The sequence below is a fragment of the Salmo trutta genome, chromosome 28, assembly GCF_901001165.1.
Source record: "Salmo trutta chromosome 28, fSalTru1.1, whole genome shotgun sequence".
In the NCBI taxonomy this organism is placed as follows: domain Eukaryota; kingdom Metazoa; phylum Chordata; class Actinopteri; order Salmoniformes; family Salmonidae; genus Salmo; species Salmo trutta.
The window spans coordinates 16163277-16181486 of NC_042984.1; the positions used below are offsets into that span (position 1 = coordinate 16163277).

The window sequence follows — 18210 nt, forward strand, 5'->3', positions numbered from 1 at the left end:
TGAGTCTAATATAATCTACTACTACTCGTTTTGTCATGTACTGCACAGTAGAAGCCAAAACTAGAATGAAATTGATAGTTTAACAGACATATTCGGAAGCAAAATATTTTTTTACTGCTTACTTATTTTTTGCTCATAAATTACTTGAAGAACGTAATGTGGTCTTTGGCTTGAAGTAAACTCGAGCAACCCAAACGCAATGTAAAAACATCAGTTGTTACTAGCCTACAGCAAGGACAACTAATGTCATTTCCTGATCAAGATGATTTCAGCTCTGGAACATGATGTAAACATGGTTAAGTCAGTAAGCAACTGCACAGTATCAAGGTAAACATGGAGGACTGGTCATCCTCTGACTGTGTACACACAGCAGGTGAAGTGTACACCGGCTGTGCTTACAGTGAGGGAAAAAAGTATTTGATCCCCTGCTGATTTTGTATGTTTGCCCACTGACAAAGAAATGATCAGTCTATAATTTTAATGGTAGGTTTATTTGAACAGTGAGATACAGAATAACAAAAAATCCTGAAAAACACATGTCAAAAATGTTATAAATTGATTTGCATTTTAATGAGTGAAAAGTATTTGACCCCTCTGCAAACATGATCTTAGTACTTGGTGGCAAAACCCTTGTTGGCAATCAGAGGTCAGACGTTTCTTGTAGTTGGCCACCAGGTTTGCACACATCTCAGGAGGGATTTTGTCCCACTCCTCTTTGCAGATCTTCTCCAAGTCATTAAGGTTTCGAGGCTGACGTTTGGCAACTCAAACCTTCAGCTCCCTCCACAGATTTTCTATGGGATTAAGGTCTGGAGACTGGCTAGGCCACTCCAGGACCTTAATGTGCTTCTTCTTGAGCCACTCCTTTGTTGCCTTGGCCGTGTGTTTTGGGTCATTGTCATGCTGGAATACCCATCCACGACCCATTTTCAATGCCCTGGCTGAGGGAAGGAGGTTCTCACCCAAGATTTGACGGTACATGGCCCCGTCCATCGCCCCTTTGATGCGGTGAAGTTGTCCTGTCCCCTTAGCAGAAAAACACCCCCAAAGCACAATGTTTCCACCTCCATGTTTGACGGTGGGGATGGTGTTCTTGGGGTCATAGGCAGCATTACTCCTCCTCTAAACACGGCGAGTTGGGTTGATGCCAAAGAGCTCCATTTTGGTCTCATCTGACCACAATACTTTCACCCAGTTGTCCTCTGAATCATTCAGATGTTCATTGGCAAACTTCAGACGGGCATGTATATGTATTCTTGAGCAGGGGGACCTTGCGGGTGCTGCAGGATTTCAGTCCTTCACGGCGTAGTGCGTTACCAATTGTTTTCTTGGTGACTATGGTCCCAGCTGCCTTGAGATCATTGACAAGATCCTCCTGTGCAGTTCTGGGCTGATTCCTCACCGTTCTCATGATCATTGCAACTCCACGAGGTGACAGTTCTTTTGTGTTTCTTCCATTTGCGAATAATCGCACCAACTGTTGTCACCTTCTCACCAAGCTGCTTGGCGATGGTCTTGTAGCCCATTCCAGCCTTGTGTAGGTCTACAATCTTGTCCCTGACATCCTTGGAGAGCTCTTTGGTCTTGGCCATGGTGGAGAGTTTGTAATCTGATTCATTGATTGCTTCTGTGGACAGGTGCCTTTTATACAGGTAACAAGCTGAGATTAGGAGCACTCCCTTTAAGAGTGTGCTCCTAATCTCAGCTCGTTACCTGTATAAAAGACACCTAGGAGCCAGAAATCTTTCTGATTGAGAGGGGGTCAAATAATTATTTCCCTCATTAAAATGCAAATCAATTTATAAAATTTTTGACATGCGTTTTTCTGGATTTTTTTGTTGTTATTCTGTCTCTCACTGTTCAAATAAACCTACCATTAAAATTATAGACTGATCATTTCTTTGTCAGTGGGCAAACGTACAAAATCAGCAGGGGATCAACTACTTTTTTCCCTCACTGTACATAACGGGGTATTCTGTTGGTATTCAGGGGACCTAGAAAGTTTTGCATAGACCAAGCTTTCTCTCCTGTTCTAAATGGCCTGTCAAATTCAAACTATGTCTGTATGTAATGGGGTAGTCTATCCAATATATCTGGTTCAGTTTGACAATAGACTACAGATCTAACCTTTACAATGTCTTACTATGTACAGTTCTCATGATTTGGCAGCACCTTACACAGTTATCATTACACAATATATCAAATATTAAACATACACGGATGAATGAAGTAAACAAAACCAACAGGGCTTTGAAAGACCTGGGTAACAGCAACCCATGCACTATTCAAGCAAGAAACCCAGAACACATCTAATACTGTATAGCCATGATACATCAAACATAAGTCAATGTTTGGCAAACATATACAAATACTGTAATACATGTCAGTTTTAATATTATATTAAAAAGGTCCATCTCATTGCAGTTTGTAAGGTTTCTATTATAAGATTGTGAGTTGTGGTTGTCTTTTCCAAAAAGAGACATGAAGAAATGACAGTAAAGGTTAAGTGACCTGGTGTGTGAAAGCTCAGGAAAATAAAATCTAACAAAATATATCCAGTTTAAAAAAATACCATCTGCATCGTATTGTTCAACATAATACAAGAAATACAGAGTATCTGTATTTAAATTATCATTGCACTATTGCTCTAGGCAGTTCATAAATGATGGTAAAAACCTACACTAGTAAATTAAAATGCCAAAAATAAATTCAAATCATTGTGGGTAGGAAAAGTGCATAATGTTGCTTTAAAATCCATGTAAAAGCTTTACTTTAAAGTGTCTCCATCAAGACAAGTACACATTTATGACATATAATCCATATATCATCCAGTCTCAATCACAGTTATTATTTAGCTTCATTGTTACCCCTTCAAATCACCCCTTTTTAAAACAACATGCGTGTACTAAAGAACCACCTCATGCCACAACACAGCTGGAGCAGAATTAATACGTTTGTAATAACTGACTAGATACAAAGTCAACGACTTTCAGGCCTTAAAATGAAGGTGTTGAATGTCTGTTTTCATAGTCTACCCTTGACAAGACTACCATATGCTGATCTGGTATTCTTACATACGCAGGTCGGTTGATTATAGTTACAGTGCATTCTGAAAATATTGAGACCCCTTGACCTTTTCCACATTTTGTTACATTACAGCCTTATTCTAAAATTGATTAAATAAATTATTTCCTTCATCAATCTACACACACACACACACACACACTATCTCAATGATAAAGGGAAAATAGTTTTTTTTAGAAATGTTAGCAAATTTATTAAAAATAAAAAACAGATACCTTATTTACATACATTTTCAGACCCTTTGCTATGAGAATCGAAATTGTGCTCAGGTGCATCCTGTTTGCATTGACCATCCTTGAGATGTTTCTACAACTTCATTGGAGTCCACCTGTGGTAAATTCAATTGATTGGACATGATTTGGAAAGGCACACACCAAAAATCAAACCATGAGGTGAACGGAATTGTCCGTAGAGCTCTGAGGCAGGATTGTGTTGAGGCACAGATCTGGGGAAGGGTAGAAAAACATTTCTGCAGCTTTGAAGGTCCCCAAGAACACATTGGCCTCCATCATTCTTAAATGGAAGAAGGTTGGAACCACCAACACCCTTCTTAGAACTGGCTGCCCGGCCAAACTGAGCGGGAAGAAGGGCCTTGGTCAGAGAGGTGACCAAGAACCCGATAGTCACTCTGACAGAGCTCCAGAGTTCCTCTGTGGTGCTCTGAGAACCTTCCAGAAGGACAAAAATCTCTGCAGCACTCCACCAATCAGGCCTTTATGGTAGAGTGGCCAGACGGAAGCCATTCCGCAGTGAAAGGCACATGACAGCCTGCTTGGAGTTTGCCAAAAGGCACCTAAAGACTCTCAAACCATGATAAACAAGATTCTCTGGTCTGATGAAACCAAGATTGAACTCTTTGTCCTGAATGTCAAGCGTCACATCTGGAGGAAACCTGGCACCATCCCTACGGTGAAGCATGGTGGTGGCAGCATCATGCTGTGGGGATGTTTTTCAGCGGCAGGGACTGGGAGACTAGTCAGCATCAAGGGAAAGATTGAACAGAGCAAAGTACAGAGAGATCCTTGATGAAAACCTTCATGCTCCAGGACGCTCAGGACGTCAGACTGGGGTGAAGGTTCACCTTCAAACAGGTCAACGACCCTAAACAAGACAACAACCCTAAGCAGCTAAGACAACGCAGGAGTGGCTTCGGGACAAGTCTCTGAATGTCCTTGAGTGGCACGGTCAGAGCCCAGACTTGAACCCAATCAAACATCTCTGGAGAGACCTGTAATTAGCTGTAAAGCGACACTCCCCATCCAACCTGACAGCGCTTGAGAGGATCTGCAGAGAAGAATGGGAAAAGAATGGGACGCTTGTAGCGTCATACCCAATAAGACTAGGCTGTAATCGCTGCCAAAGGTGCTTCAACAAAGTACTGAGTAAAAGTTCGGAATACTTATGTAAATGTGATATTTCCATTTATTTTTTATACATTTGCAAAGAATTCAAAAAACCTGTTTTTGCTTTGTCATTATGGGGTATTGTGTGTAGACTGATGAGGGGGAAAAAATACTTTAATACTTTCCGAATGCACTGTAATGTGCAACATATTGGCCGGATCTGGTCTTTGGTTAGGAGCACACCACCCTACCTTGAAGACCACAAGCAAATACCTCTCCAAATAAATAAAGAGCAGCTGAATTAACTTTGCTTGACATGGGTATAAGTAGGATACAGATGGTAAAGTACAGATTATTTAAATGAACTAATGAATTCGTATTAAACACTTGGTCCCTAACCATTTGTGGCAAATGATCTAACTCTGAGCAAATATAGCCATGAAGTCAACCGTACAGTTTGGCATCATGACAGAGTTAATAATACTGACATCCTATACGTTGCTGAGCCTGAGGGAATAGTAGTTGGTATATTCTGGTGCCGCCTCGTTTGAACAACGTTAGTTAGCCAGAGTACTGGCTAGAACACAGACAGCAGCCTGTGGGGAATCTGATAAAGAAAGGTGTGTTTTGGACAACGTTCCTTCCTGTACAAGATTCCACACAGGGCTGCTACAGTCCTGGTATACGATTGGCTTCCCATCCAAACATCATCTGAAGGGAAAGCTTGATTCATTGGACCAGGACTAGGTATTGTGATTGACTTCTAGCACTCAGCTATGTGGAGACAGATAAACTCTTGTATGCATTTCTTATATTGCTGTTCTGTGGGGCTGCTGGTGGGGTATTGACCTGGCTGGCCGAACGGTCCCTCTGACTCCCGCATCTCCTCATTCATCCTGGCCAGTCGCAACCTTTGGGAAGAAAGGGAAGGAAGGGAAGGAGGGATCGGACACAAACTGTTAGATGGATTCACTCAGACTTCCCAGAGGTGAGGAGCTACAGTAGATTACCATGCTAACCCCTGGTGAGGAGCTACAGTAGATTACCATGCTAACCCCTGGTGAGGAGCTACAGTAGATTACCATGCTAACCGCTGGTGAGGAGCTACAGTAGATTACCATGCTAACCCCTGGTGAGGAGCTACAGTAGATTACCATGTTAACCCCTGGTGAAGAGCTACAGTAGATTACCATGCTAACCCCTGGTGAGGAGCTACAGTAGATTACCATGCTAACGCCTGGTGAGGAGCTACAGTAGATTACCATGCTAACCCCTGGTGAGGAGCTACAGTAGATTACCATGCTAACGCCTGGTGAGGAGCTACAGTAGATTACCATGCTAACGCCTGGTCATAATATGTATTTTAAAGGATCGTGTGTAGGTGAAGCTGAGTAAGTTGAGGGACAGGGTGTTGTGTCCCACAAACTCACAAGGTGACGATGTCTGCGTTGGCTGCCTGCACAGCGATACTCAGAGGGTCCTGTCCATCCTCGTCCCCATCGTTCTGCGTGGCTCCTCTCTTCAGGAACAAACACACCTGCCTGTAGAGGGCAGCATGGAGACAGATCAGACATGAACATGTACTGAACGCTCCCACAACAAATCAGCATAAACAAATCTGTACTCAGCATCTTTGTCTTGTATGCTATCTAACCCGAGGAACAATGTAAAAAATAACTGAACAATAATCAGCTTTGCATGCTACACCATTGTCCATGGAAATGTTCACTAGTGGCTCAAAACAAGACATTGACAATAGTAAGGAAGAGGGAAGCCTTATGCCTTGGCACTACTCACCCTGTGTGTCCCAGATATGTGGCGTGGTGTAGTGGCCCCCTCCCCCTTGCGTCTCTTTGGTTGACGTCAGCTGCATTCTGGAGCAGGAACTCGCAGGCTATCAAGGAGCCCTGGAATGGAATACAAAGGTTCTGAGGCTCTCTCCATGTTTCTAAATAAAATACAATACAATGTGAGAAGATATTGTGATCCTGCATAGACATACTGTATGGACAGATGTATACATTGATGTTTCAGCATGATGCATCCATGTAATTTATTGTGAATGACTAGAACTGCCTTTGCCAGTGTGCCAAGAACACACCTGCCTTTCATTACAATGACTCACCCCAAACACAGCCTGTATGAGTGGGCTCTTGCCATCATCCTCGTCATTGACAGAGTTGATGTCAGCCCCGTGAGCCAGCGCCTCAGCCATGACGGGCAGATTGCGTGCCTGGGAGGCCTTGTAGAGCAGCGCCCCAGGGTGGAGCTCACGCCCATCCTCTGGGTCCGACTGGGCCTCGGGCTCCGGCTCCATCTCAGCCTCTCCGCTAGAGTCCTCCGACACCTCACACTCTGCAGAGAGAGAAGGAGCCGAGTTACAACTACGATTCAATATTCAATACAGCTTAATTTATGCCCTCAAGGGCAAATAAGGATGACTGAGATCAATTATCAGGTTTTCTGAAAATGGCATTTCAATACTAAATATGATGGCTGAACCTATGTTGAACATTTCATTTTCCATCCCATCCTTTACAGGTATGTATTTCTCTTCTTACCCTCCTCTGTGACACTGTCCACCACTGAGCCGAACACCAGGATGTCTGTGCTGCCGTCTGTACTGCCGCCCAGGCCACTGTCACTGCTCAGACCTGCAGGGCCAAAAGGAGCCAAGCCAGGGACACGTTAGTCACTGTTGCTTCTAGCTATTTCACTTTGCACACCGCATAAAGGATTCAAGTATCTCTGTGGTTTAGAGTGTAGTGTCTATATATTAGATGGGTAGGTAACTTACTACGAGGTCCAGATCCTGTGTCGAAGTAAGAAAAGAGATTGTCCAGCTCGTCTGGACAAAACAGTGACTCTCGTCGGAACTTTCTCTCTAGAGCTGAAGCGGCTGTAAAGCACAACGAGGGAATGTTTAAATGTACTGGGTTGCCATTGTCAACTTTTGGTTTAGCACTATTAGGAATATGGATACATAGAGAAAATAAGGAAGGTATCCTTCCTCTAGTGCCAGGAGAGCTATTAGGGTATGAAGGGGTTAAACAAAGGCCTCATACCTTTTAAAGGGTTAATAAATTGTGTTATGATAAACTGTGTGTGTGTTAACAACTGTTTTGAGTGTTGTGCCCTTCTGAATCTATCAGAAGGCGGAAACCGCCTACGTTCATACTCCTGTCTGGGCCCCACCTGGCTATCTGAGGTTCTGAGAATACCACTGGTTTTCTGAGAACACAAGGCTGCAGCAGGCCTGATGAAAACCAGCCACCTGTCAGAAGATGCTCAGACTCGTTCACCTTGTTATGACCCTATACTTGTGATGAAAGGTCAAGTTTCGGCCAAACCCCCTTCTGAGATTTGAATTGCTGACAAGATGGTTGCTGCTGTAGGGCGGAGGTTAGATTTATTCAAATGTTGTTGCCAGGGAAACGTACGCAAGGAGGACTGGGGAGGCTATATAAGCTACAGGATGTTTTAGACATTTTACAGAATCTGGGGAGAGCTATCATATACTGTACTCTGTACTAACTTCTGCCTACAATTGTATTACTAAAGGAGAATTGTAATACTTAAACAAAGAGTCCGTGTTTTCTTTCTACTACCAATATATATACACGTTTGATAATTATATAGACCTGATCATCTGTTGAAGCAATTGACCAACAGGTACCTGAGGAGAGGGTGGCAGGGGAGGCGCTGCCCGGCTCCTGACGGTATTTCCGTCGGGTCTTAGGCACTGTGGTGGCGCTGTTGTGTCTCTGCCACTTCTTCACACTCCACCGGCGCTCAGTCTTCTGTCCGCCGTTCACAAGCACCTCTGTGGCCCCCAACTTCTTCAGGAACTTCTTCTCCACATACTTTGATTTGATCCACGCCTCCTTCTGCTGCCTGTAAGGGATAATAGGAAATAGGCATTCAGTGTTACATACTGTACCAGTGAGGACATTCCCAGTCTAATGAAAATGACTAGATCCCAGTGTCCTTTAGTGGGTAATCGGGATATTCACAGGTGAAACCAGGTAGAGGCATTTAAATGCTGTGTGTGTGGCAGTCCTTACCTGGAACTTGAGGGCCCTGGTTTCTTCAGGCCCTGCTCCTCACATGCTCCCTCATAGATGTGGTTGATGACACTGTTTCCCAGCTCACACATCAGCTTTAGTAACTCAGGTTCCCATGAGTCCAACGTTAGAGAGCGCACCTTGGAGCAGTGAACCCCCAAACTCCTGTAACAGAGACACATGAGAAGTGACATTTGGAAAGTCTTCAAGCATTGGCATTTGAATCACATATGTATTCAAGTTCCATGGATGGAATTATTACTGGGTAGAACGCATTTTAAGTTCGTGTTGTTGACAACACTTGGCCCATATTGTTTCCTAGCTTTGCTTGTAATAACATTAAGGCAGATGTAACAGGCTCCCTTAATAAGCAACACTGGAAGCTCCATGACAGTTCTGTTTCAAGTTGTCTTATACTGTGACATGGGATGAATAGCTGCAAAATGGGTTTCAAATCACTCAGGCGTTATCCCCAGGGAAACAGAGTAGCTGCCCTCAATGTCATGCAAATCACCGCTCCACCAACAAAACCCTCTGGTATCCAGGCAACTGCAGTGCGCCATGCCAAAAAAAAGACTGTGCCAGACAGTCTGTGTGTATTCCTCCTCTTCCTAATGGGAAGCCTCATGTGTTCTCATCTCACCACTAGAAGAAGACAGGCTATCTGACAGAAACAGATCATGAATATTTAACAGATGGTCCAGAAGAGGCGGTGATTACATACTGATAGCATTGATCTTTGCTGCATCTCTGCAGTAAACAGTCAAACGTTCCCCATCCAGCCTAATGCTAGTGTGTTGCAGCTACAATGTATGCAGTGCTGGAGTGAACCCTCGAACTACGGTATTAAGGACATTAGAAATAGGAACCTTTATCTTGCTTCGGCCTGATTGCTAATCGGGTGTGGTTCAACAATTACGTACTTTCACCATAAAAGGGATGCCATTCTAGTTTATAAACATAAGTGTCTCAGTTCTGCGGTGCTTATCTTCTAACTCCCATCCTGTTTACTCACGCAATGAGCTCTCCCAATCAAACACAGCCTGATCCAATAAGCGGTGTTAAGCAGCCTGGCCACACAGTAATCCAAGCAGAGGTGTGGCTGAGCGTGCCCTATGCAAGCAGATGACATGGTAAGGCTAAGACACCCTTTAGGCCATTGGCACTCTCATATTCTCAGATCCAAGAGACCGGCACATGTTCTAGAACACAGAGTCACAAATGACCCCTCAGTCACCCTGTGGTAGTGGACTATCTGCTACTCCATCCTCCACTGGTTGACAACCACAAGTGCTTTAGGATAGTCCACGGTCCATAATACAGTAGCCTATGTCTAGCCAGTGAAGTATGCCTTTATGTACTCTCTTAAAGACGAGCTAAGCAAGAGACTTTGGGTATGGCTCATGAGACTAGGTTTTACAGATACAGACAGTATCTGTGGATGCCAGAGCAGGATGCCCTCCATAGAGGCAGACCTTACCTGTGGATGCCGGAGCACTCGATGCAGAGCAGGATGCCCAGGTTGATGGAGGCCCAGTGCGGGTCGGCCTGGCCACAGTCACAGCAATACTCATTGCCCGGGAGACACTGTATACGATGCAGGATGGTCTCCCCCCTGACACTGCGTTCCCGAGGCTCGCTGGCCGAGTCGATACTGCTGACGGAAGGTGAGGCTGTCCTATCCAGACACTATTGGTGGGAAGACAGACATGGTCAACTAAGAGAGGCCAGCATCATTCTCTGAGGCATGACAGTCTTGATTTATCTCACAGGTGATAACTGTATCCCTTCATGCAAACGTATAAGCTTATAAATGACATCTGTCATGATGTAAAAGATGTCTAGATTAAAGAAAAGGTAAGAGAATATTAGCATTTGTTTGACAGTTAGGTCTGTAGCTAACTGACCTCGATGTAGTGGTAGTCTGGGCTCTCCCTGTATGCTGAGGCAATGCTGGCCTGCACTGCTTGGATCCAGGCTAGCCGAAGCTTCTCTGACTCCGCCTGCAGCATACAGCTCCTGTAGAATGGAAAGACAACCCCATATTACAGCACACAGTCTCTCAACAGTACAAAACTATAGCCCCTTGGCCTCTTAGAAGAAGGAGAACACTTTATTTGCCATATTATTGGCCATTTTCTTAAGATTTTACATCAATTTAACTGTGTAAGGAAAATTCCTTGGAACAAAGGTGAATTTATTTTGTTAATTCCATAATATAAGGGCACTAAGAAGAACATACTTGTTGGGGGAGACAACCTCGAAGCAGAACCTCCTCTCAATGTCCTCACAGGGCTTGACAGAGCACAGCCTGAGGTCCTCCACCACCACCGTCAGGGAATCCTATTGGTCAGTAACAGTGAAAAAGGCCCGGTCAGTCAATCAGTTGAATTATTCATCATACCAACATTATGCCCACTGTGTCCTTGAGTGAGATGTGTTGTTTGGATTTCAAACTCCCTCAGTTGACCACCTTTTCCTATTTAATCCAATGTGCTGAAGCTCATACGGGTACACTGACGCTCACATTCTATATCCCACTATGGATTGATGTGAGGGTCTATATGAGGGCGTAGGAAGAGTCTTTTGGGACAGGACTCTGAGGAGTAATAAGCTATCCTATAACAGTCCTCTGCCCTAATGCAGTCAGTGTTGACAGAGGGAGTGTTGTATTTCGCCAATATAGATCACAGTGACTTTCAGAGTAGCTCTATACCCCATTAAAGTTGCACGTAACCTCTTACCCCCCCCAAGGGACCCAGACTAGGATGGTAGCTAGTGGATATGTGGACTTGCCTTCAGCTTCTTCTGATAGACCAGCTGACTGTTCTGGATGGAGAACCACCGCCTGAGAGAGAGAAATGAATAAAACATGCATGTTAAATGGATATCCTTCTTCCATTAGAAGGTGCTGACCTGCCGAGTTCAAATAATGTCCCTCTCTACTCTCTAGCCACCACAGTGGTCGGGATGAGTATAAGCGCATGTGAACGAGCTCTTCCTTTCCCTTGAGCTACACTATATAGCAGAGAGTAATTCACAACACGTGTGGTTTGGATCACATCTAACCTCTTTAGAGGGCTGCACTGTCAGGAAACAAGACAAATGGAGTAATACATTGTAACGCCCTAGTAGAGAGCATCAGTGGGAGAACCGCCGACGGGGAGAAATAGCCTGGTGTTCTAATGGATTGAGTGTTTCCACAGGCAGTAAACTATTCCCCACGACGTGAAGTCAATGCTAGCAAGTATGGCCAAGTATGGTTTCCTAGGGAATAGACTCTACTTACTGAAATAATCTGGGATAAGTATTTATTTAGTTCGCTATTTATGGTATGTCTACAGAAAATCCACAAAACATACCATTGTCAAGATAGAATTCAAATCAAAATGCTTTGACCACAATACACTAATATAGTATGCTTCGAAGCCAGAGTGTAGCTGGCTTATGGAGAGTTACTGATCAGTTGTCTACTTACCTGTTCCACGTCTTAAAGGCGTTGCTGGCTCTCTTAAACAAGTACCCCTCCATCACCACGCCATTGGGCGCGTCCACGTTGAACAACTCTGCCTTTGAGTCGTCATACGAGAAGTCCTGTCAGAGAAGAGAGAGTGAAGTTGTTCATGCTACCACTCACCATAGGAAGAAGAAACAGTCAGTGTGACTAATAATGTCTCCGTCAGTGAGGGGACATATAGGAGCGTGACAGTGACTGGAGATTCTCTTTCTTGAACTACACTGGACAAAAATATAAACGCAACATGTGAAGTGTTGGTCTCATTTTTCATGAGCTGAAATAAAAAAATCCCTGAAATTTTTCATACGCACAAAAACCTTATTTCTCTCAAATTTTGTGCACAAATTTGTTTACATCCCTGTCAGTGAGCATTTCTCCTTTGCCAAGAACAATCCATCCACCTGACGTGTGGCATATCAAGAAGCTGATTAAACAACATGATCATTACACAGGTGCACCTTGTGCTGGGGACAATAAAAGGCCACTCTAAAATGTGCAGTTTTGTCACACAACACAATGCCACAGATGTTTCAAGTTTTCAAGGAGTGTGCAATTGGCATGCTGACTGCAGAAATGTCCACAAGAGCTTTTGCCAGATAATTTTATGTACATTTTTCTACCATAAGCTGCCTCCAAAGTCATTTTAGAGAATATGTCCAACCGGCCTCACAACCGTAGACCACGTGTATGGCATCGTGTGGGCGAGCAGTTTGCTGATGTCAACGTTGTAAATAGAGTGCCCCGTGGTGGTGGTGGTGGGGTTAAGGTATGGGCAGGCATAAGCTACGGACAACGGACACAATTGCATTTTATTAATGGCAATTTTTATGGACAGAGATACCGTGATGAGATCCTGAGGCCCATTGCCGTGCCATTCATCTGCTGCCATCACCTCGTGTCAACATGATAATGCACTGCCCCATGTCACAAGGATCTGTACACAATTCCTGGAAGCTGAAAATGTTCCAGTTCTTCCACGACCTCAGACAGACTCAACAGACATGTGACCAATTGAGCATGTTGGGATACTCTGGATCGATCTGTACGACAGTGTGTTCCAGTTCCTGCCAATATTCAGCAACGTCGCACAGCCAACAAAGAGGAGTGGGACAACATTCCAGAGGACACAATCAACAGCCTGATCAACTCTATGGGAAGGAGATGTGTCACGCTGCATGAGGGAAATTGTGGTCACGCCAGATACTGATCCGCACCCCTACCTTTTTTTTAAGGTATCTCTGTGACAAGCAGATGCATATCTTTTTTCCCTTTTTTCCCTCTGACATATTGACCAGATAAATACTCTTAACGGTCTGAAAAGATAGATTGAATCCTTTATCTACCACAGTCCCGCACAACCTTCCAATTTATTATATTTAAATGGTTCTAAAGTATTGTTTGAATTTATATATTGTAAGGTTTCTGGTTTGCTCAGATAAATGATTACATTTTTTTATTGCTCTAAATCAAAATGTTATTTTGCCTATTTTTCTTTTCTGTCTGGATGGACTATCTATTCCTAGTATTTACTCAATGTTTGTCTCTTACCAATGGAATACTGTTGTGAATATAGTTTGGCCGTTTTAAATGGTATACATTGTGAAATAAAATGAGCATGTTTTTTTTATTATCTTGTTGATTGATGACCAACCAAGAGCATGACTACAACAGAAGAACAATATCTCCACCTTAAAACAATCCTTGCTGCTTTGTTCTGTTCAATCTGCAGCCTCCTAATCTCACATGCTGATGCATTTCCCCAGACCACAGAACAGTAGTTCACTTGACTCTCAATTAATGCTTGAGTTGTTTGACCACAGAACAGTAGTTCACCTGACTCCCAATTAACGCTTGTGTTGTTTGCTTAAGAATATTTAGCTATCCTTCTGATCATGCATGCAGTTTATGCAGACTATATCCATGAATGTTCATCAAAGCTAAAATATGAATATTATTTATGTTGACCAAGTTAAAAACCTCATGTATTTTGTTAGGAAGGCTACATACATTAACCTGAGCTATATGCAACCCTTTCCTTGTCAAGTGGAGATCAACAGAGCATGTATTCAATATAGTTGAAGCTGTCACTACAACACACAAACTCAGATTTTAACATTGGGTTAAAATAGCCAGGGAGTTACTCTAAAGTCTCGATACAGTTGGATTAAAATAGCCAGGGAGTTAGAGTCCCGATACAGTTGGATTAAAATAGCCAGGGAGTTACTCTAAAGTCCCGATACAGTTGGATTAAAATAGCCAGGGAGTTACTCTAGAGTCCCGATACAGTTGGATTAAAATAGCCAGGGAGTTACTCTAAAGTCCCGATACAGTTGGATTAAAATAGCCAGGGAGTTACTCTAGAGTCCCGATACAGTTGGATTAAAATAGCCAGGGAGTTACTCTAAAGTCCCGATACAGTTGGATTAAAATAGCCAGGGAGTTACTCTAAAGTCCCGATACAGTTGGATTAAAATAGCCAGGGAGTTACTCTAGAGTCCCGATACAGTTGCCTGTTGAGGTAAAATGTATCCTTCACCGATCAGACTTGTTGATTCAGGCAATGCTTTTCCTTCATGATGGGACACAGTTTTTTTTCTCCTGTCATTGATCTCCGTGGGGAAGTGATCATTCATTCCAAAATCAGGGTTTCTGAGTTCTCTGCCCCTGCTCTTTGCCATTTCCTTTTGCTTAAAATATTCAAAACATGCAATAATAGCCGTGTTCTATTCCCAGAGGCCTTACCCATTCTATGGACTCTGGAGAAAGTGACGTTACGCACAACATCAGTGGGCAGTTTCAGTTGAGTTGACATAAAGTCTTGAACAGTGTCTGCTGTTGTCATTCTCCAGTATCCTTGAAAAGATTAGATTGTCCCGCATTGATCGACACCGTACATCAAGGAAAGTTTTTTAAAGTTGTTTGTTCTCCCTTTGCACCACCTCCACCTTGCGATGAATAGAGTCTACAGCACCTTTCATCCCTTTGTACCACCTCCACCTTGCTATGAATAGAGTCTACAGCACCTTTCATCCCTTTGTACCACCTCCACCTTGCCATGAATAGAGTCTACAGCACCTTTCATCCCTTTGCACCACCTCCACCTTGCTATGAATAGAGTCTACAGCACCTTTCATCCCTTTGTACCACCTCCACCTTGCCATGAATAGAGTCTACAGCACCTTTCATCCCTTTGTACCACCTCCACCTTGCCATGAATAGAGTCTACAGCACCTTTCATCCCTTTGTACCACCTCCACCTTGCTATGAATAGAGTCTACAGCACCTTTCATCCCTTTGCACCACCTCCACCTTGCTATGAATAGAGTCTACAGTACCTTTCATCCCTTTGCACCACCTCCACCTTGCCATGAATAGAGTCTACAGTACCTTTCATCCCTTTGCACCACCTCCACCTTGCTATGAATAGAGTCTACAGTACCTTTCATCCCTTTGCACCACCTCCACCTTGCCATGAATAGAGTCTACAGCACCTTTCATCCCTTTGCACCACCTCCACCTTGCCATGAATAGAGTCTACAGCACCTTTTATCCCTTTGTACCACCTCCACCTTGCCATGAATAGAGTCTACAGCACCTTTCATCCCTTTGTACCACCTCCACCTTGCCATGAATAGAGTCTACAGTACCTTTCATCCCTTTGCACCACCTCCACCTTGCCATGAATAGAGTCTACAGCACCTTTCATCCCTTTGCACCACCTCCACCTTGCCATGAATAGAGTCTACAGCACCTTTTATCCCTTTGTACCACCTCCACCTTGCCATGAATAGAGTCTACAGCACCTTTCATCCCTTTGTACCACCTCCACCTTGCTATGAATAGAGTCTACAGTACCTTTCATCCCTTTGTACCACCTCCACCTTGCTATGAATAGAGTCTACAGCACCTTTCAGCTCCGCGTTCTCTTTCCTTAGATACAATGACAATGAGGGTGAAGTGCAGACTGTCAGCTTTAATTTGAGGGTATTTTCATACATATCTGATGAACCGTTTAGAAATGACAGCACCTTTTGTACATGGTCCCCCCATTTTAAGGTACTACAAGTATTTGTTGAATTGGCTTCACAGATGTGTCGTTAGGCAGGTGTATTCATTTGTGGCGTTAGTGAATGCAGGAGAGCTGTTGATGAATAGCATTGATTCTAGACTTTGCTATTGCCTTTGGAGGTTGTTGTTGGGGTGTGACAACATGAGGAAGACAGCAGTGTCGATGCAAATGAAGCTAGCCGTCATAAGGCTCAGAAATGAAAATCAATCAATCAGGAAAATTGCAAAAACCCTGGGCATGCCCAAGTTAACAATTTGGTTCATCATTAACAAGAAAAAAACAACCGGTGAACTCAATTATGTCAAAAGACCCAGTATACTGAGGAAGACCACTTTAGTGGATGACCTGAGAATACTCTCTATTGTGAAGAAAAAAAACTGACAACAGCCCAACAGATCAAAAACACTCTCCTGGATGCAGGTGTAGATGTGTCAAAGTCTACAATACGTAGAAGACTACACCAGCAGGACTACAGAGGTTACACTACAAGATGCAAACCACTGATAAGCCTGAAGAACAGAAAGGCGAGATTATGGTTTGCTAAAAAGCACCTAAAAGAGCCCCAAGAATTCTGGAAAAAAGTATTGTGGACAGATGAGACAAAGATTAACATGTACCAGAGTGATGGAAAGAGGAAAGTGTGGAGAAAAAAAAGACATGCCCATGATCCAAAGCATACCACCTCATCCGTGAAACATGGTGGAGGGGGTGTTATGACTTGGACCTGTATGGCTGCCAGTGGAACAGGCTCACTTGTCTTCATCGATGATATGACTCCAGACAGAAGTAGAACAATGAATTCTGAAGTCTACAGAAATATTTGATCTTCTCAGATAAAACCAAATGCCTCCAAACTCATTGGACGGCACTTCATCATGCAACAAGACAATGAACCTAAACATACTGCTAGAGCAACGAAGGGGTTTTTGATGGCCAAAAACTGGAAAATCCTTGGCCGAGTTAATCACCGGATCTGAATCCAATTGAACATGCATTTTACATGCTGAAGAGGAGACTGAAGGCAAAAAGTCCCCGAAACAAGCAGGAACTGAAGATGGCTGCAGTACAGGCCTGGCAGAGCATCACCAGGGAAGATACCCAGCGTCTGGTGATGTCGATGCATCGCAGACTTCAAGCAGTCATTGCATGCAAAGGGTATGCGACCAAATATTAACAATGATTACTTTATTCTACATTATGTTAAACTGTCCAATGTTTTTTGATGCCCGAAAATGGGGGGGACTATGTACAAAAGCTTCTATAATTTCTAAACGGTTAATCCGATATGTATGAAAATACCCTCAAATTAAAGCTGACAGTCTGCACTTCACCCTCATTGTATCCTTTCAAACTCAAAGTGCTAGAGTACAGAACCAAAATAACAAAAGAATTGTCACTGTCCAATGAATTATGGTGCTCACTGTATGTGTCTCTAAAATGGTCATACATTTGGCAGGAGGTTAGGAAGTGCAGCTCAGTTTCCACCTCATTTTGTGGGCAGTGTGCACATAGCCTGTCTTCTCTTGAGAGTGGCGGCTTCTCTCAATAGCAAGGCTATGCTCACTGAGTCTGTACATATTCAAAGCTTTCCTTAAATTTGGGTCAGTCACAGTGGTCAGGTATTCTGCCACTGTGTGCTCTCTGTTTAGGGTCAAATAGCATTCTAGTTTGCTCTGTTTTTTTGTTAATTCTTCCAATGTGTCAAGTAATTATCTTTTTGTTTTCTCATGATTTGGTTGGGTCTAATTGTGTTGCTGTCCTGGGGCTCTGTGGGGTCTGTTTGTGAACAGAGCCCCAGGACCAGCTTGCTTAGGGGACTCTTCTCCAGGCTCATCTCTCTGTAGGTGATGGCTTTGTTATGGAAGGTTTGGGAATTGCTTCCTTTTAGACGATTGTAGAATTTTGCAGCTCTTTTCTGGATTTTGATCATTAGCGGGTATTGGCCTAATTCTGCTCTGCATGCATTATTTGGTGTTTTACGTTGTACACAGAGGATATTTTTGCCGAATTCTGCATGCAGAGTCTCAATTTTGTGTTTGTCCCATTTTGTGAATTATTGGTTGGTGAGTGGACCCCAGACCTCACAAGCATAAAGGGCAATGGGTTCTATAACTGATTCAAGTATTCTTAGCC

General features: G+C 43.5%; 1 protein-coding gene across 2 annotated transcripts in view; it reads right to left on the reverse strand.

The window, feature by feature from the left end:
- Positions 1-18210, reverse strand: part of LOC115165613 (arf-GAP with coiled-coil, ANK repeat and PH domain-containing protein 3-like) — a 108629-nt gene that overhangs the window by 2518 nt on the left and 87901 nt on the right. For both annotated transcript variants that reach the window (XM_029718837.1, XM_029718836.1), the window contains 13 exons: positions 11970-12085; positions 11288-11339; positions 10734-10834; positions 10399-10510; positions 9972-10180; positions 8492-8656; positions 8104-8321; positions 7225-7326; positions 6989-7090; positions 6553-6782; positions 6225-6334; positions 5858-5968; positions 5277-5338 (listed from right to left, as the gene is read on the reverse strand). In XM_029718837.1, the coding sequence (XP_029574697.1) occupies positions 5277-5338; positions 5858-5968; positions 6225-6334; positions 6553-6782; positions 6989-7090; positions 7225-7326; positions 8104-8321; positions 8492-8656; positions 9972-10180; positions 10399-10510; positions 10734-10834; positions 11288-11339; positions 11970-12085 (1690 nt within the window). The remainder of the gene's footprint in view (positions 1-5276; positions 5339-5857; positions 5969-6224; positions 6335-6552; positions 6783-6988; positions 7091-7224; positions 7327-8103; positions 8322-8491; positions 8657-9971; positions 10181-10398; positions 10511-10733; positions 10835-11287; positions 11340-11969; positions 12086-18210) is intronic.